General features: G+C 49.8%; 1 protein-coding gene across 4 annotated transcripts; it reads right to left on the reverse strand.

Annotated features, from left to right (window-relative positions):
- Positions 1 to 1,974: 1,974 nt before the first annotated feature.
- On the reverse strand, positions 1,975 to 15,383 carry ZSCAN18 (zinc finger and SCAN domain containing 18). Of its 4 annotated transcripts, none has more exons than XM_047710777.1 (7): positions 15,097 to 15,383; positions 8,931 to 9,459; positions 8,230 to 8,292; positions 7,049 to 7,140; positions 5,759 to 5,858; positions 4,976 to 5,257; positions 1,975 to 3,777 (listed from the first exon to the last, which is right to left on the reverse strand). In XM_047710777.1, the coding sequence occupies exons 2-7, from the start codon at positions 9,322 to 9,324 to the stop codon at positions 3,011 to 3,013; spliced, it is 1,698 nt and encodes a 565-aa protein (XP_047566733.1). In that variant the 5' UTR covers positions 9,325 to 9,459; positions 15,097 to 15,383; the 3' UTR covers positions 1,975 to 3,010. The 4 variants fall into 4 exon arrangements, with proteins under 4 accessions (XP_047566733.1, XP_047566737.1, XP_047566736.1 ...); XM_047710781.1 differs by having other exon boundaries at positions 1,975 to 3,774; positions 4,973 to 5,068; positions 15,097 to 15,382; XM_047710780.1 differs by having other exon boundaries at positions 4,976 to 5,068; positions 15,097 to 15,380.
- Between the last annotated feature and the right edge of the window lie 8,953 nt (positions 15,384 to 24,336).

Below are 24,336 nucleotides of genomic sequence, written 5' to 3' on the forward strand. Positions count from 1 at the left end.
CCAATCATCCACCTGTGTGCTCTACCATGCCTTGGTCAGGTTGGTGGCGGCAGGGACCAACAAACAAATCCTGACAGCTTTTCTAGGTTTGGTTTTTGTAGTGGTTTGAGAAAAGCAATTCTGAAATGATTTTGAGAGGTCTTTTAGAATTTAGCATACTAGTAAACATGCTGATTTCAGAGTTTTCACTTTTGACATAATATGGGGGAGTAGCAGAATACGCATGGAGGTACTGCTGTACATGTATATGTGTGTGCACACGTACGAACACATACAGGCCTTTGTGTTTGTACCTGTGTGTCCATGTTTCCCAGCTCACTGGAAGATACTCTAGTAGCAATGAATACACCTCAGGTTTGAAGGCACTCAGATTTGGTCTCAGAGCAGCCCCACTAAAAGGAATCAGTTCTCTGGAACTGGAAAATGGCTGATTTTAGGGAAGGAATAATTTGGGCTTGGAATAACTTCTTATACTAAAAAGAACTGTGCAAAAAACAGGCAAAAAAACAGAGGCATGTCACAGGGATGCAGGAGCCTTCTTGAAGAGACTCTCATTGGCCACATCTGGGACAACTTGGGTGCCAAAATAACCAAGGATGGTAGTTAGTTATAAAACCTGAAAAAACATGGAGAACACAAGAATCCCTAAATTCATTCTGATTATAAGGACAAATAAGGAGAGAAAGGAGGGCACTGGCTTGCAGCAGGATGCCCAGGGCTGGGTGGCGAGCCCAGAAGGAGGAGTTGGTGTTAACCAACAACTCAGGGCGCCTGCGTGGCTCGGTGGGTTAAGCCTCTGCCTTTGGCCCAGGTCGTGATCTCGGGGTCCTGGGATTGAGCCCTACATCAGGCTCTCTTCTTGGTGGGGGGCCTGCTTCCCCCTCTCTCTGCCTGCTTGTGATCTGTCAAATAAAATCTTCAAAAAAAAAAAAAAAAAAACCAACTCTGCAACCATCATGGCAAGAACCATCAATGGAAGAGAAACTGGGTGAGGGGGCATTTGGGTGAGAAGCAGTATACCTCCACTATCTTCACGTGTCTCGCCACAGACTGCTTATTAGCTAAGGGGAAAAGCAACCGTAAGTGGACAAACTGGGCACTCTGAGCAAAGGAATCCTCATTGGAGTAGTAACATGGACCCAGGCACTCCAAAGTGTGTGTGGTGGGGGCAGCGGGCACGAAGCACAGGCAAACGAGAAAATGTTCACAGGGAGGCGGTAGAAGATTTTCTGTAAGGGAATTATTTCTAAATAAAAACTTATAATATAAACAAAAAAGGCACCACCATGTAGCTGTGCACTAAAGAAGACCACAGATGGAAAATGGACAGATGGAGAGCCAGGCTTTCTGGTAAGGGCAGACCCATCAGTGGCCCTGAAGTTGAAAACAGAAGCACCTCAGGAGTTACCTCTCTATGGCAGGAGAGGCAAGCTCATGGGTTAGGCTGGGAAGAAGAGTTCAGAGAGCAAATACAGGCTTATTTATTTAAAGATTTTACTTATTTCACAGAGAGAGAGATCGAGATCACAAGCAAGCAGAGAGGCAGGCAGAGAGAGGGGGAAGCAGGCTCCCTGCTGAGCAGAGAGCCTGATGTGGGGATGATCCCAGGACCCTGAGATCATGACCTGAGCCAAAGGCAGAGGCCCAACCCACTGAGCCACCCAGGCACCCCCAAATACAGGTTAAAAAAAGTTACCAGAGCCGCAGCCAGCTTAGGATGGGGGTGTTGGGGGAAGAGACAGTCCCAGACTCTCACACGTGACTCGGGCTGCAAATCATGGCCCTCCAAGGACATGAATGGAAGTGATGTGCGTGGTCTCCCAGCTGAGCAAGTGCCGCTTTCTCCCGAGCACCAGGGGTCTAGTGGGGAACAGAGCCACGGCAGGGACAGAGCCTGGATCCCCAAATCACTACATGGAACAGAGCTTCCCTCCCATCGACACACTCAACAGTAACAAACACGAGACTGTCATGTGAGTGTGAGAAAAAAATCCTTTATTACGTTAAGCTGCTGCTCTGGGCATCGTTACAAGACTGCCTGCTCAAACACAATGACAAAAAAGAGGCACCAGTTTATCTACAAGAAGCAGTTAAGGTTTATGCTCAGGGAAAAGAAACAATGCTGCAATCAGATTATACACACAAAGCAGAAGATCACCTTAGGCAGCCCGAGGAGTTAAGCTTCTTCGCCTGTCCAGGAAGTCACAGCTCATCAACCTCTACTGGTGTCTTCAACCTGCTCTGATCACAGGCCTCCATCCTCTGCGCAAGAAATCATCGTACTTTGCAGGCAGCTCTCGTATTTAGATGCATGGCTGGGAAGTTTCACGAAACAATATCTGCCTTTACTACACGATCAATTTTTACCTATTCTACTTCATTGCTTTGTAGCACTGGTGGCCACCCACTAATTTGATTTCACAATTCACTAATGGGCAGAGATGCGTGGTTTGAAAACACTGTAATGAGGCTCCAAGCATTTCTGTGATCTCGGTTAAGCCACTCCGCACTCGCAGACGCGTGCATTAACTAGGAAAGAGTCTGCTAGTGAGGATTCAGAAGTGAGCTTGACATCAGGTGTTTACGAAAGGACCAAACAGCTTGAGCAGAAGCCCTGGGGAGCACGAACAGGAGCACGAGACAAGGCTGACTTCAGCAAGAGCTGGCAGATCATATCCTTTAAGGCAACTCTACACTTAGCACAATGACAAACGTTCCACCCCGCGGGTGGTGCTAAAATGGCTATGGAAGAAAGGGAATCTTCTTTCACACCTGACAGCTTGTGCTTGCATGTGGGCATCTACATGGGTGTGTTTACAAGGAGACGAGGGCTTCCCGAGGGCCCTTCCTGGGTTCTAAGCGCTTTAGCCACATTAGCTCATTGAGAAAACGGATCACGTCCACACAGACACTGCAAAGAAGCCACGCAAGGGTTTCAAAGGAGCAGATACATTACTCGGGAATCCCAGGCGGGTGAAGTTGTCCTCTAGGGACACTTCAAGCAAGTGGCTCATCTCTGCGCCTCTGAGTGCACAGGGAAAACATCACCTGCCACAAACCCCATGCGCCCACTGAGCCTCCCGCTGGCATGGGCTCCACACGCTGCAGGGTGGGGTCCCAGGGCCCTCCCCAATACGTAGAATTTCTCCTTCTCATGGGTCTTCTGGTGCTCGGCCAGGGCTAGGCTGAAGTGGAAGGTCTTCCAGCAGCCCGGGCACGCGTACAGCTTCCTGCCACTGTGGCTTCTGAGATGATCAATAAAGTGTGAGATCCACGCAAAGGTTTCCCCACACTCGCTGCACGCATAGGGCTTCCCGCGGGACAGGCCAGGCTCCTCAGCAGCAGGGCAGCCTGCTGGAGAACCATCCTGGTCCGGCCTGGCCAGGGACCCTGCACTGTGGCCGGCCGCACCAGGCTCCCTCACGTGGCATGGCAGGTGGCTGCTCACACGGGAGACACACTCGGGGCCCTGCCCACCCACATCCTTCGGGCAGGGCCTCTTTCTTCCAAGGCCTTGGCGCGTGGTGGCTGGCATCATAGGCACCACGGGGCTCTCCCTGGCTGTGCCCCTGTCCTGGGCTGGCTCCCGGATGACTGACCGCCTGTGGGCCATGGTGACAGGGCTTGGTTCCCCCTCCTGAGGATCCAGAGTCTTCTGTAGCTGCTCCTCCTCCTCTGGGGCGGCTCCCGTTAGGGGGCAAACGAGAATTTCCCTCGTGATCCTCTCCATCAGCGTCTCGCACATGTTCTCTCTACCTTCCTGCCACCTCCTGCTGCCTGAAATAAGGTCATGATGTGAGCAGTCCCAACTCCAGGGACGCCAAAGGGGTCTGCCCTTCGGGAGAAAACTAACAAAAGGCGCAGGCCAGCGACTATGAGATGGAACAGGATGGAAAGCCGGGGCAAGAGGGAAGCGAGAGAGGACATGGTGCTTGCCACACACACCATCGTCAATCCCCTCGGCAAACCCAGGGGACGGATTCGAACAAGACCACTGAGAAGACTGCCGTGTGTCCCCCATCTTTTGCAGTCCCCAAGCTCAAGTGCCTGCCTAAAGACAGTCACTCCCAGCCTGCCTTGTGCTGAAGTGGCCATGTGACTGAGTTCTAGCCCACAAGATGCACGTACAAGTGTAAAGGGTAGGGAGGAGTCTCCTTCCTGCACTGGGGATGAGAGCTGCAGCGGCCACTGTGACCCATGCGTGAGCAGAGCCTGGCAACGGAGCCATGAGCTGGAGCGAGCCCGCATCCTCACCAGGAAGGGCCCGACGAGCGCTTGTGCAGTACACTAACGTGTTCTAACGGGGGCCCCCAATGAAGCAGTCTCCTGGGATTCAGGCCCTTGGGAAGTGCCCCCACCACACACACTCACACATACAACCCATGCACCATGCACACTGGTTTGACCATGTGACCTGCTAGGGTCTAGGGGACATTAAGTGTGCATGATGCAAGCAAAGGCTCGCAGAGCACCACAGGACGGTGCTGACCCTCCCAGAATGCTCCCTCTCTGACCTTGCTGCCACACTGTGAAGCAGCTCAGACCAGCCATGTGGAGAGGCAATGAGGAGAGCGCAGGCTGATGGCTGCAGTGAGCTCCCCATCAAGAGCCAGCACCAACTGCCACGGTTGAGTGAGACCACCCAGGACAAGTCTCCGGATGACTGTGGCTGTGTATACAGCCCCACAGCCCCACAGGGAAAACAGAGGCCCAGCCAATCCCAGTCACCCCCGCTGGTGTTCAAGTGAGTAAGCTTTGGGGCTGTTATCCAGGAAGAGATAGTTAGAACAGCTGGACTGCTACCTCCTGCTCTGACATTTGGGGGTTGGTGGCGGCAAAAGTATGGGGCATGGGGTGGGGAAGAGTGAGGTCCAAGTTGAGGTCTTTGCCGAGCCCAGCGGAGCTTCAAGGAGCTCCATCAGCCTCCGAAAGGCACACCCTCCACCCTGGCCTGGCCACAGCTCTTGGACCTCACCTGAGAAGCTGCCTTCCGGTGGTTCTGTTTCAACTAACCGGAGCTCCTCCGTCTCCAGCCTGCAGGCATCGTCAGGCTGGGCCAGCTGAAACCCTGGGTGGGATAAAAAACAAACAAACAAACAAAAACAACCCAGAAAGAGCCATCGAAAGCAGACTAGAAACAGCCAACGATGCACCTCAGCTCTCACAGGTTGGCCGGGGCAGCCCCGATCCTTTCCTCTGTCCTGGGACATCCGCCAAAGCCGCTCGAAGCCCTGGAGAGCGGGGGACTCCTGGCACACTGGGGAAGGGGTGAAGAGGGCCCACTGAGGAAGAACAGGAAAGCCCAACAGGAAATGGGGAAATTCAAGGGAGAGCAGTAAGAATAGACCCTAAAACTACAACCACAAGGAACTCAGAAGTCTGTGCTGGGGACTGGGCTGTGGGCAAAGATGTCCACACAAGAGGGAAGATCCATGAAGGCCAAGAGGCTCCGTGTCTGCACTGAGGAGGAAGGGAAAGTTGACACACTGGGGCCAGGAGGCCTTTCCACATTCAGAAGCTTCAGGTCCCAGAGCAGGGGTTGTAAACTCAAAAGCCCAGGGCTCTGGCAGGCCTCAAATGTGTAGATCGAGAAGGGCAGGGCCAAGGTGGGGGCCCTGGCAAGGTCATTCATGGTCAAGTATGTTCAAAACACTGTGGGGCCTTAACCAGAGCCCCACGTGGGAGTTGGAAACCCCTAGACCAATGCATCTGGAAGAGGGCAGAGGATGCAGCATGAGGCCGTGGGGACAGGTCTCACCCCACAGGAGCAGCTTCCGGAAGGTCTTCAGGTTCTCCTCCGCTGGGTCCAGGTGGCCCCACTCCCCCAGGTACAGAGGCACCTCCGGAAATGTCAACTTCTGAAACAGTAGCACCGCCATGGCTAAGGCTTCCCGAGCAGAGGAAGGGTGGACTCTTGTCCCACGATGCCAGGGACCACAATGGGGGTGGCACTATCCTGGGGGGCTCCTCCCTCCCCCGCACCACCATGCAGGTCCTAGACCTGGATCCTGGCTTAACCTGACGGAAGGGTTTCTTGGCCCCAGAACTACGGACTTTTTTTTTTTTTTTTTTTAAAGATTTTATTTATTTATTTGATGAGAGCGAGCAAGTGCACAAGCAGGAGGAGCAGGAGAGGGGGATACAGGCTCCCTGTCAAGTGGGGAGCCCGAGGTAGGGCTCAAGCCCAGTACCCGGGAATGAGCCGAAAGCAGATCCCCAACTAACCAAGTGTCCCAGGTGCCCCAGAGCTAGGGACTTTGTCAGCTGGGCCTGTCCCAAGCACTGCAGGATGCTTCTCACCCTCCTCCCTGTGGATGTCAGCAGCACCTCCTCCCCCCAGAAGTACTGACAAGCCAAGCGGTCTCTAGACATCACCCAATATCCCCCGAGGGGCAAAGCCACCCTGGCTGAGAGCCACTGCTGTAGACGACCCCAGAGTCTCCTATGTCTGCCACCCCTGCACACCACACAGGCCCCAGGCCAGCACCTGAGGGGACCGGGACAGCCATCCTCACTGCCGTCAGGAGAAGCAGTCACCATGACAAAGGCCACGGGCTCCATAAGGTCTGGGGGAGCTGTCTCCCGGGGAGAGGAAAGGGCACGTCCAGGCCCAGAGTGCCAAAGGGCAGGGGGCATGGGAGTGGGGACGGAAGTTGTGGCTAGCAACAATGGTGCACCCCAGAAGAGAGGAACAGTGCCCTGGCCACAGACAGAGGGATGAGGTCCAGGGAGTCGCCATACTGGGTGGGCGGGGAGCTGACAGAAAGGGAGACCCTGTCCAACATTCCTAGGGATCTCTCGCTCTGATCCCAGAGACCTCTCCTCGCCTCAACCCCACCCGCTCTCAGCCAGGCTCATGTCTTGGTTTCCTGGGGTGGCAGCAGCTCAGGAGTCCAGCCCTGGAACCTCAGCCCACCCCAGCTCCTCCTGCGGAGCGGGTGGCATGTTAACAATTGGGAGAGGGAGAGAGCGTCACAAGCTAGGATGACAGATCCACCTCCTGGGGAACAGGCCCGATGAGCCCCTGGACAAGAAAGACCCTACCCACCTTCGGCTCGACCTTTGCAGGCTTGGCCTCTTCCGTCTTCTTGTCGCCGATGTTCCCCTGTTCCAGAAGCACAGGGTCTAGAGAGGGACAGGCTGGGAGAAGGGGAGACAAAGATGAGGAGACTGGTTTTACACAGCTGGGCAGCCCGAACCAATGAGGGAGACCCCACCGCCTCCCTTGCACAGGTCCCAGAAAGAGAGCGAAGAGTTCTCCGACTCAGAGGAAGGGAGGCCTGAGTGCTCACGTCAGAGCAGGTCCCAAGCTCAAGGGGCCCCACAACTGTCCTCAACTGACAGAGCAGAGCACACCAAGAAGAAAGCAAAAAGAAGCTCGAGGTCAGCAGTGGCCCCAAGAATTCGAACTAAAAAGCCACAAAGCAGAGAATGCTTTCATACCCGTTAGCGTGACGGAAATCTTAAACAGCAAGAATGTACGGTGCCGGCGTGGATGTGGGTAAGTGGGCACCCTTGTACACTGGCGCTGTGTACGCTATGGAACTTCTACAAAACCATATGGAATGTCCTCTGTCCAGTGATCCCAAGGAACCCACCTACACAAACGAAACCTCCCACACCAGGTACAGGCCTGAGGACGTTTAACAGCACATTTGTAGGAAGAGGCAGAAACCTTAATTAATGGCAGTAACTTCCAACTCGGGACCAGGAAGGGCAGATCCTGTGAAATGCCATGAAGGTAAAGGAATGGCACTGGATATCTGGCCACCATCTGGAGGGGGCTGGCTGGGTGACACACTCTGAACAGCATGAGCTCAGGCACAAAAAAATCACTTCCAGGAAAAAGGGCCACAAACCCTCTGAGGAGACTCCTGGGTGAGACGTGTGTGCACCCAAGAGATGTGCAGAGACACATGAAGGAACACATGCCAGGGGGCACCACTTGGTCTAGTTTTAGAGGACACATGGGGTGGAGAGATTATTACTATTTTTCTTTGTACCTCAACGCTTTTCACTATTAATAGCAAAGCACGTACACCTTCTGTGATCTTTGAAAACAAATTTAATTATAAATACTTATCATGTTCACCAGAGCCTATAGAAAGAAGTCAGCACAGACTTCTAGGCCTCGGTACCTGGCCTCCCTCTGACTCCCTCCCACCCTCTCCCAACCTCCCCCAATCAAACCCTGGCCCATACCCGCCCAAGGGCTAGCTGGTCACTCACAGTTGTCAGGGGATGCCTGGGTCTCGCTGGGCTCCAGGTCTTCACTGGCCCTCGCAGGCCCACCTGGTAGTAACGGACAAGAGGCTCAGCATGCTTCCCACACTCCCCCTTCCTCAAAGCTGCGGATAGCTCCATGGGAAACTCAACAGCATCCCTGCTTATACTCGAAGGGCGAGTGAGCCCAAAAGGGAGAGACGTGCTAACAATCACACAGTAAACCTGCAGGAGGTGGGCATGGACATAGGCTTCTGACCAAGAGCCTAAGGCTCCAGACCGCCCCCGACACCAGTCCTTCAGGTCCTGCCCTCAGATGTGGTAACGGCCCACCCAGCCCCAGTGCTTCTCTTCTTACCTTACTGAGGGGATAGAAACAAATGCCCAGAACATTTACTCAGCTTTTAAGGGGCTGGTTCCCTTCTGCTTCCTCGCATTGGGAAGGCAGATGTGAGGGCAGGAGCCCGAGCAGTCTTCCTGGTCCATGTGACAACTCTGAGGATGCCGCCACTGGGCAGGGTGGTGAGGCTGCAGCCCCCACCAGCTCTGGGCTGCTCACCTCTGTGCCTCTTATACACCAGGGAGCTCAACTCTCAGGGAAGCCACTGACTGGCTTGGGCTCTATGCTGTCAATTTTACGCCTTCCAAGGCTGACCACCCCACTTCCTATTTCTGTGGTCTACTCTCCTCTGGGGTAGAGGCCTCACCTGGCTCTTCCAGGGCCTTGGTAAGGTCCTTCACCAGGGAGGCTGCCTTCTTGCAGCTCTCAGGACACTGTGCCACCACCAGGGGCCGGACATTGTCAGGCAGGACGCTCAGGAACTGCTCCAGCACCAGCAGCTCCAGCATCTGCTCCTTGGAGTGCACCTCGGGCTGCAGCCACTGGCGGCACAGCTCAAACAGCTCGGTCACGGCCTGGTGGGGCCCAGCCCCTTCCTGGTAGATGAAGTTCCGGAAATGCTGGCGGGAGAACTCAAGGTCCCTTCCAAGGACAGTCTTGGGGTCCTCCTCCTGGTCCTCAGCTGCTGATCCTAGCAGAGGCAGTTCTGGGGGAATTAGGGAGCTCCTAGGGGTGGCAAATGCCTTCTCCAAAGGCAACATCTTTTCAAACCCGCACTGGGAAATGTGACGAGCCAGGGACAGGGCAGGTGTTGTGGAGGGCGAATTCACGTAACTGCAACCGCAAAGGACAGAGAGAACAGCAGGACGCTCTCGGATCTCAGCCAGAATCCAGACCTGCAGAGGACAGACAAGAGATGCCTACATAACGAGAAGCCAGCCACAAGGCATCCACACCAGAGAAGAACAAGCAGGGTCCCCTGAGCTCATGAGTCCCACTCACCACACCAGGAGTCCATGCAGAATTATTTCCAAGCAATCTGCTTGTTAAGTATCAGCAGAGTTTTACACTTGCATAGATAAAATTAACATAAAAAGTGGGAGGTGGAAAGACTCATTTTGTAAGACTGGTATTATCAGGATTAAAAAAAAATCAGTCACAGCTAAGAGTAAAGTTAAAGGATCTCACTTTTTTAAAATGTAAAAATCTGGGGCGCCTGGGTGGCTCAGTGGGTTAAAGCCTCTGCCTTCAGCTCAGGTCATGATCCCAGGGTCCTGGGATAGAGCCCCGCATCTGGCTCTCTGCTCAGCAGGGAGCCTGCTTCCCTTCCTCTCTCTCTGCCTACCTCTCAGCCTACTGTGATCTTTGTCTGTCAAATAAATAAATAAAATCTAAAAAAAAAAAAAAGAAAAAAAAAGTAAAAATCTCAAAACGTTACAAAACTCACTCCAACGATGTATAATCAAAGCATGTGATACCATGCCAGATTTGGGTGTATCCCAGACTTCTTTCACCTTTGGAAGGGCTAGGTATCACCATTGTCCCTCCTATTTAGATAACTGTAAAATCTGAAAACACAGCTGACCCTTGAACACCTTGACTGCATGGTCCACTTAAGGTAGATTTCTTTTTTTTATAAATACAGTACCATACTGTAAACAGATTCTCTTTTTTTACAATTAGAACATTTTTTTTCTCTAACCTTATTGTAAGAATACAGTATTTAAAAGATGTTATATACAAAACGTAAGTTAACCAACTGATTATCTGTAAGGCTTCCAGTCAACAGAAGCTATTGGTAGATAAGTGTTTGAGAAGCCAAAAGTTATACACAGATTTTGACAATGCCCTAACCTTCAACTTCTTCAGAGTCGACTATAGATCAGTAAACAACCAGCATCTACTTCTGGAAATGGCACAGGACTGCAGACCCAGCCTGACCCGCCCACAGACCAGGTGGGAAGCAGAAGAAGTTGACCAGGAGAAGAGTACAATGGTGGGGGGAGAGGAGAGACTATGGTGTTTAGGTCCTGGGAGTTCAGGTCCTGCTCTGTCCTCTCCCCACCCCCAGCTAATCCTGATGGGAAGCGGCATCATCTGAGAGAAGCTAGATTCGGGATGTTTAGGTGAACTCTCTTGACTGTAACTGCTGGCAAACAGTGAGCAAGCTGAACGAGGAACCCGGCAGGCCACCGCTGGCCAGTCCACCTGCTGTTGGCTTCAGGCTCCCACTGCCTTCACCAGCTGTGAGTACATAGGGACAGCACTCCAGTTCCTCCCAGAACCTGCTGTGTCTGCACTTCTCCCCGTATAACCAGGAGATCCATGGACCCACCAGGAGGGACACATCCCAGACAAAAGCTGCACCCAAACCCAGTGGGAATGCTCTCCCTAGCCGAATCACAGAAACCAACGTTTTTCTTCCAAACACGTCTGGGGAAGTCAAGAGAATGTGGTGAGGATTTTGTCTTTACAGAGAAAACTGCAATGAGGACCCAGGCACCAATGACCTCCTCCAGGGAAAGGGAAGATGTGCTCTGACATTTCCACCAGGGCAAGGGGCCCAAGGACGTTGTAGCTGGGGGTGTCAGATTCCATTCACATCAAGCGTCCAGAAGAGGCAAGTCCACAGAGACAGAAAGTAGCTCAGTGGGCTGCCAGGGGCGGGGGGTCAGAGTCAGAGGGACTGTCCTGCTTTATCACTATTTATATCGCTTTATCACTATTTATTACTTCTTCCCGGAGTGATAAAATGTTCTAAAATTCACCGTGGTATTGGTTGTACAACTCTGTGAATGGGTAAAAACCAACGAATTGCACATTTTAAATAGGTGAACTTTTTTGGTATGTCAACTGTATCTCAATAAAGCTGTTAAATATAGACGGAAAAAAAAAAAAACATGGCCCACTGCTCCCCCTCTCTGAGGTTACACCAGGGGTCCGAAGCCATTCCACATAGAGTTCCATTTCCCTCAAGGAAGAGACAGCTGGGCCGCGCCATCATTACCACCGTTTCCCTCGCACACCCCGCCTCAGCCCGCCCTGCTCCCTACAGCTCTCCTGTCCCGCACAGGTCTGGGCTCTGAAGGGGCCCCCCATGGAGACCTTCCCTCCATCCACACCTCCTCACTCCCTCTTACCTGCCTATCACCTGCCTCCCCTGCTGCCTCCCCTGCTGGAACATAAACCCCAGGAGAGTTGAGGTTACTCACAGGGACGCTCTGGGCAGTTCCTGGCTCCGTATTTTTTGAGTGCAATAAATTATCTTTTTCAACTCATTTTAGAGAGATAAAGAGCACAACAGGTGGGGGGTGGAGGGAGAGAGAATCTCAAGCAGACTCGCCACTGACTGTGGAGCTCCACCATCCTAGGATCCCAAGATCATAACCTGAGCCAAAATGAGAGCCAGATGCTCAACCCACTGAGCCACACAGGTGCCCATTATTTAAATTACTTTTAAATGGTTCCAGTCCTCTACTAACAGGCATGCTGGCTATTCCTAATTTTTGCTGGCCATACCCTCATATCGTCTATCTGGGATCAGGCTGGGGATATACCTGGAAGGTCAAAGTAGAAGTAGGATACCTGGACCACTGGGCATGTGCTGTGACCCACAGCAGCCCACTGGAGGCAACCCAGCCCCTGCCACCCACTACAGTAGTGCTCACCAGGGTTCTCCTTCCCCACCCCCGCCTCTGCATCGGGGACCTCAGACCACAAACCTGCTCCTTCCACTCTGTCAGTCAGCAGCCTGCTTTTCGATGGCGCTTACAGCTCCCTTTCTATTAAGTAATTAAAGTGATTTCTCTCTGGCTTGGTCTTGCCAGTGTCTCCATCTGTGGCTTGTCTTTTCAGTTTATGCTCTTTCAGCTATAAGGGTCTAATGTTTACTTTTCTTTTTTCCCCTAAATAAATTTCTGAGTTCCAAAACTTGTTTGTAAAGAGCTTCCCTGGGGCACCTGGGTGGCTCAGTTGTAACATCTGCCTTTGGCTCAGGTGCTTCTCCCTCTCCCACTCCCCCTGCTTGTGTTCCCTCTCTCACTGCCTCTTTCTGTGTCAAATAAATTTTAAAATCTTTAAAATAGATGAGTAAGTAAAGAGCTTCTTCCCCTACCTCAGGATGAGAAATGCACTCTGCATTTCCTCTGCTAGGGCCACGAGGGGAAAATGCAGGACAGTCTCAGTTGTGAGAACGCAAATTTGCCTGGCGGCTAAAACAACCAGAGAACCTGTCTGTCCCAGGCCTGGCTGTGTCCCTATTACAAAAAAGACTGCTGGCTGGGCTTCTGGACTCTAGCTTTTGTAACCACGTTGTTGCCGTTGACAAATCTAGAGCCTCCTCTGGCAAGAGAAGTGTTGCCAGCTCCAGCCAGCAGCACAGCCATATTTATCCCAACAGACACAGGGTACACGGAGCTCTATGTGGAGCACGGGCAGGTGTGTGGTCACACAAGCAAGTAATTTGCATCTTCTTAGGATACCACAGGCACTACTGTTCTGTGTGGGTCCTGTCTCAGAAGGTTACATTGAACTCACTAGTAAGTGCATGCACAGGTCTCATCGTCCTGCACTGGAGCCTCACGAAATGGTCACACCGCTCTAAGGATGTTGTGAGGCAGAGGGACCACCGGAACTCTTCCCTGTCCCCAGCTTCCTTGAGTAAAGCCATTCCCCACTGCCCAAATTCCTCCTGCCTCAGTCACCAGGCAGCTACCCACCCCATCATATACACATCTTGGGGCCTCGGGGGATTTACCTCAAATGGGGATGGAAATTTCATAGAGCCCAGGCTCCCCTTGCATTCCTGCCAACAAGTCCAAGGATGCAGAGGAAGCAGTGGGGGGGCCGAAGGGGGGGCAGGTGAGCTGAGAGGTCCCCAAGCCCCTGTGGGGCTCCTGCAAGCAAATCCCTCTCACACTGGGCTAAGCAGAGCTCAAGGTTGGCTTCTAACTCCTCAACTCTACCTCCAGGCCTGCCCTGCCCCACTTCCCTCTCTCCACATATGCCCATCTGAGGTGACTCAAGATACTCACAAAGTCTCTTGGCCTCAACCAATAATTATTTACTCATTACAAAGGGCGCCTTTAAAATGAGAAAACGTAGGGGCGCCTGGGTGGCTCAGTGGGTTAAAGCCTCTGCCTTCGGCTCAGGTCATGATCTCGGGTCCTGGGATCGAGCCCCGCGTCGGGCTCTCTGCTCATCAGGGAGCCTGCTTCCCTTCCTCTCTCTGCCTGCCTCTCTGCCTACCTGTGGTCTCTGTCTGTCAAATAAATAAATAAATAAAATCTTAAAAAAAAAAAAAATAAAATGAGAAAACGTAGATCAAGGGATCATCCTTAACATCTTAGCTGTCTTCTATGGTCCCTGCCAAGAGTGCAAACTCTGGATCCACTTGGGAGGACAGATCGACCCAAATCAAGAAAAGTCCTGCACAACTGGCCTGAGCTTCCCAAAAGCCTAAAGGACAGAACTCAAAAGTCAGAAACTCACAGAGGCAAAGAACAATACACACGTGGCCCTGGACCAGAAAAGGTACAGGACGTTGTTGGGGTTTGGGGGGAAAGGGGGGACCAAACCCTGGTACAGAGAAGAGGATGGTGGAACTGTCCAGCTTAGCCTCTAGGGTGTCAGCGAAGGACATACAAAAGGTATGTGAGAGAGGAATGGAAAAGGGGAAAAAGGGAGGAGCGGGGAGAGGAGAGAGAGGGAATGAAGTGGGGAATGAGGAGGAAAAGTGACGTAAGTACAAAACAAAATATTAAGAGATGAATCTAACCAAAAGACATGCAATTCTAAGATCTTTCCTTAAAACGCTTCTGAACATTTCCCCCCCCCCCACAAACAATATTCTCAGTCATCCCCACTTCCCCTTGCCGGCTCCTCCAGCAGCAAAAAAGGGAGACCCATGCTCGCCCTTCTCTTGGGTTTCTTCGCCCACCAAAGGGATCTAACACAGGGACAGACAATCCACCCCGGGCGACTGGGAAGAGGCAGGGCGTCAGGGAGCCTGGCAGCAGAGACGACCTCGGGTCCCACCCCGGGTGGCTCTGCACCACCCCCTCGCTCAGCTGAACGCACACTCGGGGTACCGCAGCCCCCTCCCTGCTACCAACCCAGGACGCCACAGTCTGCCGCTCCTCCCGCCTAGGGACACCCTCAGCCCTCGAGTCCCCTCTCGTAATCCCCTCCCTCTCCCAGGCCGCAGGAGGGTGACCTCAACCCTTCCCTGTTTCAACACTGCAGAGGGCAGCCAGGCCCCCCTCTGCGGTCTCTCAGCCACGTCCTCCCCGCCCCATACCCTGGGGAACCGCACCCCCCACCTCACCCCACCCCAGGGGCTCCCAGCCTCCACCCCCTCCCCCGCCCGGCCCCACACCGCAGAATCTCCTTTCCCCCTCCCCCACCCGGGGTCGCTCCCTGCCCCCACAGGTCACCTCCGAACGCAGCTGAGCGAGGCACACGGGCGGGAACCGCTACGATCCGCTGGACAAAAGCACGCTGTAGAGCAGCCCCCGGCCGCCAGCCAGACCTACCTCCTGCGTAGTGGTCCTCGGCCGGTTCCAGCCTGCCAAGAGCTCGGCGCGATGGCGTCAGGTCAGACTTGCGCGTGCGCACTGGGCCTGCGCCGCGGACTACGACTCCCAGAAGGCAGCGGGCCGTTCCCCAGAGCGAGGGCGGAGCGAAGACGCAACGACTGAACGGACAGCCAATCAAGGGCAGAGTTAGCCTCCCTCAGCTTCTAGGCCTCTCGGGCGCCTGTGTCATTTTCGATCCATGGCAACGCGCTAAAACAGGTCGAGTGGGGGGGAAATACATCGCCCTGAGAACCAGAGACGAGGAGACACTGAGGCACTGAGAGACACAGAGAGAAGAAGACCAGGGACAGGGTAGTGACAGAAACCGTGGGATCCCAGAGATGGAGAGACAGGGACAGGAGACCAAGATTCCCAGAGTATCAAATAAGGCGGGATACAGGGCGCCTGGGTGGACTCAGTTGGTTAAGCAACTGCCTTCGGCTCAGGTCATGATCCTGGAGTCCTGGGATCGAGTCCCACATCGGACTCCCTGCTCGGTGGGGAGTCTGCTTCTCCCGCTGATCTCTCTCTCCTCTAATGCTCTCTCTCTCTCTCTCAAATAAATAAATAAAATCATCAAAAAAAATTAAAAAAAAAAAAAAAGGCGGGATACAGAGGAGGGGAAAGAGAAGGGGAGGCCCGACATACAGAAGCCCCGCGAACGAAGAAAGATCGAGAAGGGGAGGTCCAGGCACGAGGAGACTCAGACATGGATAGAGCCAGCGACAGCGACAAGTCCGGGACAGACAGAAATGGGTAGACCTACAACTGGGAACACAAAGACACCCAAAGGACGGTAGACTTTGACGTAAAAACCAGAGACGGAGACAGAGAAGGTGAGAAGCGGGATGTTGGAGAGACCCAGAGACTGAGCAACAGCAGGGCAGACCCCCAGAGGACAGACGGAGGCACTTAGACCCAGGGACGCTGATTCGCTGCAAAGGGAGATGGGGTCTGCATATCCAGGAACTGACAGAACTGGAAGACTAGCCAAGCTGGGGGATTCGGGAGTCGCGAAAACGGAGGAAAATGTAACAGGCCGGCTGGGGTGAGTGATGTGCCCAGAGGCGCAAGACAGGTGTCGCCACTTCACTAGACGGGACAAACAGGGTAAGGGCTAGGACGCTCCTTCCCATTACAGAATTTTCTAGATAACAACAGTTTATAAGACATTTTGTGCAAACGTGATTTTCGTTTTTATTGGGGCGAGGGGCAGGCAGAAGAGGGAAAGAGAATCTGAAGTAGGGCCCAGGGTGAATCCCCTTGTGGGGCCTCCATCTCGGGATTTTGAGATCATGACCTGAGCTGAAATCAAGAATTCAAGCTTACCTGGCTGAGACACCCAAGGCGCTCCTGTAAAATCTGATTATTTGAGAGAGAGAGAGATCACGACCAGGATTGGGGGTGTGGGGTAGAGGGAAAAGCGGATCCCCACTAAGCAGGGAGCCGGATACCAGACTCGATTCCAGGACCCTGAGATGAGCCCAGCAGGAAAGCAGATGCTTAGCCAACTAAACCACCCAGGGGCCCGAAAACTGATTTTTAAAAACGTTTATCTTAACAGGTCATTATATATTTTTTATTTATTTACAAACAACTCTCACATTTTGGGTATTCAGTTCTATGAATCTTAACTTGTATAACCACCAACACAAAACAATGAACAGATCCACTGTACAACAAACTCCTTCCTGATACTCCTCTCTCCCACCCAAAACCCTGGCAGCCACTGATCCATTTTCCATGGACTTAGAATCGGAGTAGGTGGCCATTTGAGATTTGCTTTTTTCACTGAACATATTCCTTTGAGTTGTAGTGATAGTTTGTTCCTTTTTATGCCAGGTACTTTTCGATGGTTTCAATATACAACAGTTTGTTCAAACATTCAACTACTAAAAGACATTTTTGTTGTTTCCAGTATTCTGCTATTACAAATAAAGCCACAATGAACATTAGTATAAATGTTTGTATGTAAACCTTCCTAAGTCTTCATTTTTCTGGGATAAATGACCAAGAGTGCAACTGCTCAGTTACATGGCAAATGTTTAGTAATACCATTTACATTCCAGGAGCAACATATCTGAACACATTCTTAGAGCAATTGATGTTCCCCTTTTTTAATTTTTATTTTTTAAGTAATCTCTACATCCAACATGGGAGTCCAATTTACAGCCATTAAGTTTCAAGAGTTGCTCCACCTACCAAGTCAGCCAGGTGCCCCAGTGTTTATTTTAGCCATCCCGGTTTGTAGTGACATCTCATTGCTTTTAATTTGGATTTCCCTAATGATTAATAATGTTGAACATACTTCCATATTCTCATCTGTGTATCTGCAGTGAAATATCTGTTCCTGTCTTATTCTCATATTTACTTCTTAAAAAAAACTGTTTCTGAGTTTTGATATTATATATTCTAGGTATGCTCCTTGTCAGATATATGGTTTGGCAAATGTTTTTTCCCAGTCTGTAGTTTGTCTTTTTATTCCCTTAACAAAGCCATTAGCAGAGCACACCCTTTTAATTGAGACAATGTACAATTTGTCACTTTTTCCTTAATGGATCACGCTTTTTATATCAAGTCTAAGAACACTGCTTAGCCCCCAAGGATTTCTCTTACATTTTTTCTAAAAGTTTTATAGTTTGGGGGTGCTTGGGTGGTTCAGCTGATTAAGCATCTGCCTTGTGGCTCAGGTCATGATCCCAGGGTCCTGGGATCAAGACCTGCATCAGGATCCCTGCTAAGCGGGGAGTCTGCTTCTCCCTCTCCCTCTGCCCCTTCTCCCTTCTCATTCTCTCACACACTCTGTCTCAAATCATTTTTTTAAAAAAATAGAAGTTTTATAGTTTTACTTTGTACATTTAAGTCCAATCATCAATTTTGACTTTTTATAAAAGAGGTGAAGTTTATATTTAAGTTCATTTTTTTTCTCCTATGGATGTTGGGCTTTTTTCCAACACTAATTCTAACACCAAATATGTAGGATTTTTTCCAAGACCACCCAATTCTCCAACCCAACTGCATGTCCAACAATTCAGTTCTAAGCTACTCAGAGTTAGGACAAACTCCACAGGTTAAGGGCTTACTGCACAAGACTGTTCCCTCTCCAGATCACAGCCACAGGCTACACACACTTCTGCTCAGCTGACTACAAATTCACCGGATCTCTAGACCCCACCTCAGGTTTGAGAATTCACTAGAATGACTCACAGAACTTAAGAAAACACTTTATTATGTTTACCAATTTAGTAATAAAGGCTATAACTCAGGAACAGCCAAATGGAAGAGCTATGTAGGGCAAGGTTTGGGAGGGGGGTGGTACACACATATCTTTGCATTCTCTAGGAATGCCTCCTCCCTCTCAGCACGTCAGTGTGTTCACCAGCCCAGAAGCTCTCTGAATTTCCTTGTCCACGAGTACTTATAAACAAATCTCCAGCCTCCCTTCCCTCCCTGAGATCATGGTGGGGGGCTGAAAGTTCCCAACCTCCTTCTAGTGACCATTACCCATTCCTGAAGCTACCTATGGGACCCAAACCAAGTTCCCTTATTAGCATAAACTCAGGTGTGGTCCAAAGGGACTCTTTATGAATAACAAGACATTCCTGTCACTCAAGAAATTCTAGGATTTCTTCCAGGAATGAGGGACAATGACCAAAATGTTTTGTTATACGACAGATATCCAACTGCTCCAACACCGTTCATTAAGAAGGCTATCCTTCCCCAACTGAATAGCTTTCCACACTTGTCAAAAATAAGTTGAGGGGCGCCTGGGTGGCTCAGTGGGTTAAGCCGCTGCCTTCGGCTCAGGTCATGATCTCGGGGTCCTGGGATCGAGTCCCGCATTGGGCTCTCTGCTCAGCAGGGAGCCTGCTTCTCTCTCTCTCTCTCTCTCTCTCCTGCCTGCCTCTCCATCTACTTGTGATCTCTCTCTGTCAAATAATAAATAAAATCTTTAAAAAAATATAGTTGAGCATGTTTTTGTGGGTCTATTTTTGGGTTTTCTATTCTGTTCTATTGACTTATGTGTCAGCCAAAACCACAAACTCTCGGTTACTGTAGCGAAATAGTAAGGTTTAATATCAGTTATTCCTGGGACGCCTGGGTGGCTTGGTTGAGCGGCTGCCTTCGGCTCGGGTCATGATCCTGGCATCCTGGTATCGAGTCCCGCATCGGGCTCCTTGCTCAGCGGGGAGCCTGCTTCTCTCTCTGCCTCTGCCTGGGCTCACTCTCTCTGACAAATAAATAAATAAAATATTTAAAAAATATATCAGTTATTCCTCTCACTTTTCTTTTCAAAAATTATTTTTAGAACAATTTTTTTCTATTCTATGTCTAGTATTTCCCATATAAATTGTAGAGTAAGCTTGTCTGTTTAAAAGCTTATTGTATGTCTTATGTCTCTTACCTATGTCTTCCTGGGAGTTTGATGAAAATTGCATTTTGTACACTTCTTGTATTTTTTCTTGCCTAACTGCATTGGCTAGGACTTCCAGTATGATTCCAGTAGCAGTAGGGAGTGCTGCCATCCTTATCTGGTGATTCACCATTATGATGTTGGCTATACATTACTTACATAAGCCCTTTCAGATTAAAGAAGTTCCTCTTTATTCCTAGTTTGCTACTGTTATTATGAAAAGAGAATGAATTTTGTCAGATGCTCTGTATGCATCTGTTTGTAAGACCATGTAGTTTTTGTTCTTTAGTCTGTTAATATCATGAGTTACACTGACTGGTTTTCTTTTATTTTGTTAAGATTTATTTAAGAGAGAGCACATAAGCAGTGTTGGGGGGGAGCAGAGGCAAAAAGCAGGCTCCCCGCAGAGCAGGAGCCTGACATGGGGCTCCAACCAGGTCTGAGATCATAACCTGACCAAAGGCAGGCACCTAACTGTTGGAGCCACACGGGCGCACCATGACTGGTTTTCAAATATTGGAACCAAGCCTTTGCATTTCCAGGATAACCCCCTGGTCATGTTGCATTGTTGCTCTTATATCTTACAGAATTCAATTTGCTGACATTTTATTGATAATATTTGTGTTAAATTCATGAAGTCTATCACTCTGTATTTCTCCTGTCATTGTCTGATTTAGTATCCAGGTAATGGTGACCTTATAAATCAAGGAGGAAACCACCTTGATTTATAATCACATTTTTAAAAAAGATTTTATTTATTCATTTTACAGACAGAGATCACAAGTAGCAGAGAGGCAGGCAGAGAGAGAGAGGAGGAAGCAGGCTCCCTGCTGAGCAGAGAGCCTGACCGTGGGGCTCGATCCCAGGACCCTGGGACCATGACCCGAGCCGAAGGCAGCGGCTTTAACCCACTGAGCCACCCAGGTGCCCCTTATAATCACATTTTATAATCACATTTATAAATGTGAAAATACACATTTTCTCAAAGTGTGGAAACTAGCATCATTTCTTAAGTGTTGGATAAAATTCATCAACAAAACTATCACGGCCTAGAGTTGTTTGAGAAAAAAAAATCAACTACTTCAGGGTGCTTGGATGGTTCAAATCAGTTAAGTGTCTGCCTTTGGCTCAGGACATGATCCTGGGGGGCCAGGGATCAAAGCCCTGCGTTGGCTTCCTGCTCAGCAGTGAAGTCTGCTTAGCCCTCTCTCTGCCCCTCCTCCTTGCTCCTGCTCACTCGCTCTACTCTCAAAATAAATAAACAAAATCTTTTATTAAAAAACCCAACTATGGGGGGCACCTGGGGGCTCAGAGGGTAGACCTCTGCCTTTGGCTCACGTCATGATCTCAGGGTCTGGGGTCGAGCCCTGTGTTGGGCTCTCTGCTCAGTGGGGAGCCTGCTCCCCGCCCCCTCTCTCTGCCTGCCTCCCTGGCTTACTTGTGATCTTTCTGTCAATAAATAATAAAATCTTACAAAAACAACAACACCCCAACTACAGACGCCTGGGTGGCTCAGTTGGTTAAGCAGCTGCCTTCAGCCAGGTCTTGATCCCAGGGTCCTGGGATTGAGCCCCACTCAACCAGGAAGCCTGATTCTCCCTCTCCCACTTCCTCTGGTGCTCCCTCTCTTGCTGTCTCTCTCTGTCAAATAAATAAAATCTTAAAAATAAAAAAAGAGCATCCATGATAATAGCAACAACAAGGATGGAAGCCAGAGTGCACGCCAACTAATACACACTGAACAGTGACATCCCAGGCACTCTCACAACCTCACTTAATCCTAATGAAGTAGGGCTTGTCCACATTTTAAAAGTGAGGAAGTAAGGCACAGAGAGATTCAATAATTCAGCTAAGACTCACACAGGCTATGAAGATGTAAGCCCATGAGAAACCCAAGTCTGACTGAAGTCAAAAGATGCACTCTTAACCATGACACTAACACTCATGTGGCCTTGGTCCAATGTTTTCATACAATTTCACACAATTTTTCTGTAATAACTGGGTTTCTGGTACAGACCTTCTCAGCAGCCAAGGATTTACCACTGACCATGAGAACCTACTGACTGTCAGGCACAGTGTTTTCCTTTATAAATAAAAAGGCTCTGGGGTGCCTGGGTGGGTCAGTGGGTTAAAGCCTCTGCCTTCGGCTCAGGTCATGATCCCAGGGTCCTGGGATGGAGCCCCGCATCGGGCTCTCCTCGTGCTCAGCGGGAAGCCTGCTTCCCCCCCCCCTCTCTGCCTGCCTCTCTGCCTACTTGTGATCTCTCCTTCTGTCGAATAAAAAAAAAAGAAAAATAACAGTAAAGTACTTTGCAGTATTATCACTCTATATTGGCTAGTCCAAAAACTCATTCTTTTTACTCAAGAGTTTTGACAAGATTTCTTACCAAACCTCAAACTTGTCACATTAGCCAAATCTTCTGACACAAGGGAAGGCAAGAATTCCAAATTAAAAGAAACAGAGGCGGGGAGCCTGGGTGGCTAAGCCGGTTGAGCCGCTGCCTTCGGCTCAGGTCATGATCTCGGGGTCCTGGGATCGAGCCCGCATCGGGCTCTCTGCTCAGTGGGGAGCCCTGCTTCTCTTCCTCTCTCTCTCTGCCTGCCTCTCTGCCTACTTGTGATCTCTCTCTGTCAAATGAATAAAGAATAAAAAAAAAAAAATCTTAAAAAAAAAAAAAAAAAAGAAACATAGGGGCACCTGGGTGGCTCCGTCATTAGCATCTTCCTTCGGCTGGGTCATGATGCCGGGGTCCTGGATTCAGTCCCCGCATCGGGCTCCCTGCTCAGCGGAGACCTGTTTCTCCCTTTCCCACTCCCCATGCTTGGGTTCCTTTTCTCACTCTGTCTCTATGTGTCAAATAAATAAGCTCTTAAAAAAAAAAAGAAAGAAACATAGCAAAAGAATTCTCCCAATTTGGAAGAGAGGAAAAAATGAAACCAAGATGAAACCAGAGAGGAAGACAAACCATAAGAAATCTAAATCTCAGGAAACAAACTGAGGGTGGCTTGAGGGGAGGGTGGGAGGGCTGGCTGGGTGATAGGACACTGGGGAGGGTATGTGTTGTGATGAGTGCTAGGTGTTGTGTAAGACTGATGAATCACAAAGTTGTACCTCTGAAACAAATACATATTAATTAATAAAAGAGTTCTCCCAATTTCTTATATAGACACAATGTCTCAAAAAGTTTCTGTTCCAAGGAGTAAAGGATGAATTCAATTATTTTCAAAGAACTGCTCTTCAGTACAGTCTCTGACACTAAGTAATGAGAGTCTGACAGAGCCACTGGTCACATTCACTGAATCCCCTTAGTGTCTCTCTAGCGTGCTAACTCTGGTGTCTAATAAAGCAGAACTATTCTGGAAACTTTTCCCACAGTTGAAACCTAGTACAGGGTCTCCAGAGAATGTATCTTCTAGTGCTTGACCAGACCGCAGCTGTCCCAGAAGCTTTGCCACACTGATTACTCTCATAAGGTTTCTCACTAGTATGAGTCCTCTTGTGCCAAATGAGACCAGTGATACTACGAAGTTTTTGACACTGGTTACAGCCATAGAGTTTTGTACTAGTATGAATTCTCTGGTACCAGTAAGATTAAGAGATCTCAAGACACATTTTTCCCACACTCTTTTACACTCAATAGTGTTTCTCTCCAGAATGATTTAAGATTTTAACGCAACGTAGGACTCAAACATACAACCCTAAGATCAAAAGTTGCATGCTCTAACAACTGAGCCAGCCAGGTGCCCTGGAGGGATTTTTTTTTTTTTAATGCACAATGAGGTGACCGTTGCAGTTGAAGGATTTTCCACATCCATACACTTATAGGATCTCATTCTGTTGTGATTTCTCTTGTTTAATAAAGCATGAGATATTAATAAAGGCCTTTCCACACTCTGTACATACATAGGACTTCTCTCCTATGTGAATTCTCAGACAATAAGGTGGGAATCATCGGGGAAGGATTTTTCCTCACACCAACATCTATATGGTTTTCTCCGGCATGGATTCTGTGATACAAAACAAGGAAGAGTGGTGGTTGAAAGACTTCCCACACTGGTTGCACTCATGGGGCTTCTCTCCTGTGTGTGCCCTCTTGTGCTCAATAAAGACAATAGCTGGCACTGAAGGCTTTCCCACAATTATTACATTTATAAGGATTCTCTCTACATGGATTCTTCGATGCACAATCAGGAGGTAATCCTTAGAGACGGATCTTCCATGGTCATTACAGGGATAAAGTCTGTCTCAGTATGAGTCCTCTGGTGCCCAAGGAAGTGAGATTTTTGTCTGAAGGATTGTCCAAATTTATTATATTCACAGCATTTATCTCAAGTTACTTCTGCTCAAAAACCTGCTCGCATCCCATCCCTCTGCATGGCTGCCTTTCTCTGACAATTACACCATGTTTGCCAAGAGTGCATAATGGTTGGAGAATCACCACTTTGGGTACATCTGGAGGGCTTATCTCCTGTTAGATTTCTACCAAGGTGGCCAAGTTGATCAGCTTGGCTGATGGCTCTTTTTTTTTTTTTTTACATTTTATTTATTTATTTATTTATTTATTTATTTATTTTTAAGATTTTATGTATTTATTTGACAGACAGAGATCACAAGTAGGCAGAGAGGTAAGGCAGAGAAAGAGGAAGGGAAGCAGGCTCCCTGCCGAGCAGAGAGCCCGATATGGGGCTTGATCCCAGGACCCTGGGATCATGACCCGAGCTGAAGGCAGAGGCTTTAACCCACTGAGCCACCCAGGCGCCCCTCTGATGGCTCTTCTATAGTC

Source organism: Lutra lutra, chromosome 17, assembly GCF_902655055.1.
Source record: "Lutra lutra chromosome 17, mLutLut1.2, whole genome shotgun sequence".
NCBI classification, from domain to species: Eukaryota; Metazoa; Chordata; class Mammalia; order Carnivora; family Mustelidae; genus Lutra; species Lutra lutra.

What these genes read in the sequence shown, in the direction of transcription:
- ZSCAN18 (XM_047710777.1), bottom strand. Translation starts at nt 9,324, where the DNA reads ATGTTGCCTTTGGAGAAGGCATTTGCCACCCCTAGGAGCTCCCTAATT. An exon ending in CCAGGCATCCCCTGACAACT is followed by an intron (nt 7,141 to 8,229) that starts GTGAGTGACCAG and finishes CCCTTCTCCCAG; the next exon opens with CCTGTCCCTCTCTAGACCCT. An exon ending in CTGCAAAGGTCGAGCCGAAG is followed by an intron (nt 5,859 to 7,048) that starts GTGGGTAGGGTC and finishes CTACTGTTTCAG; the next exon opens with AAGTTGACATTTCCGGAGGT.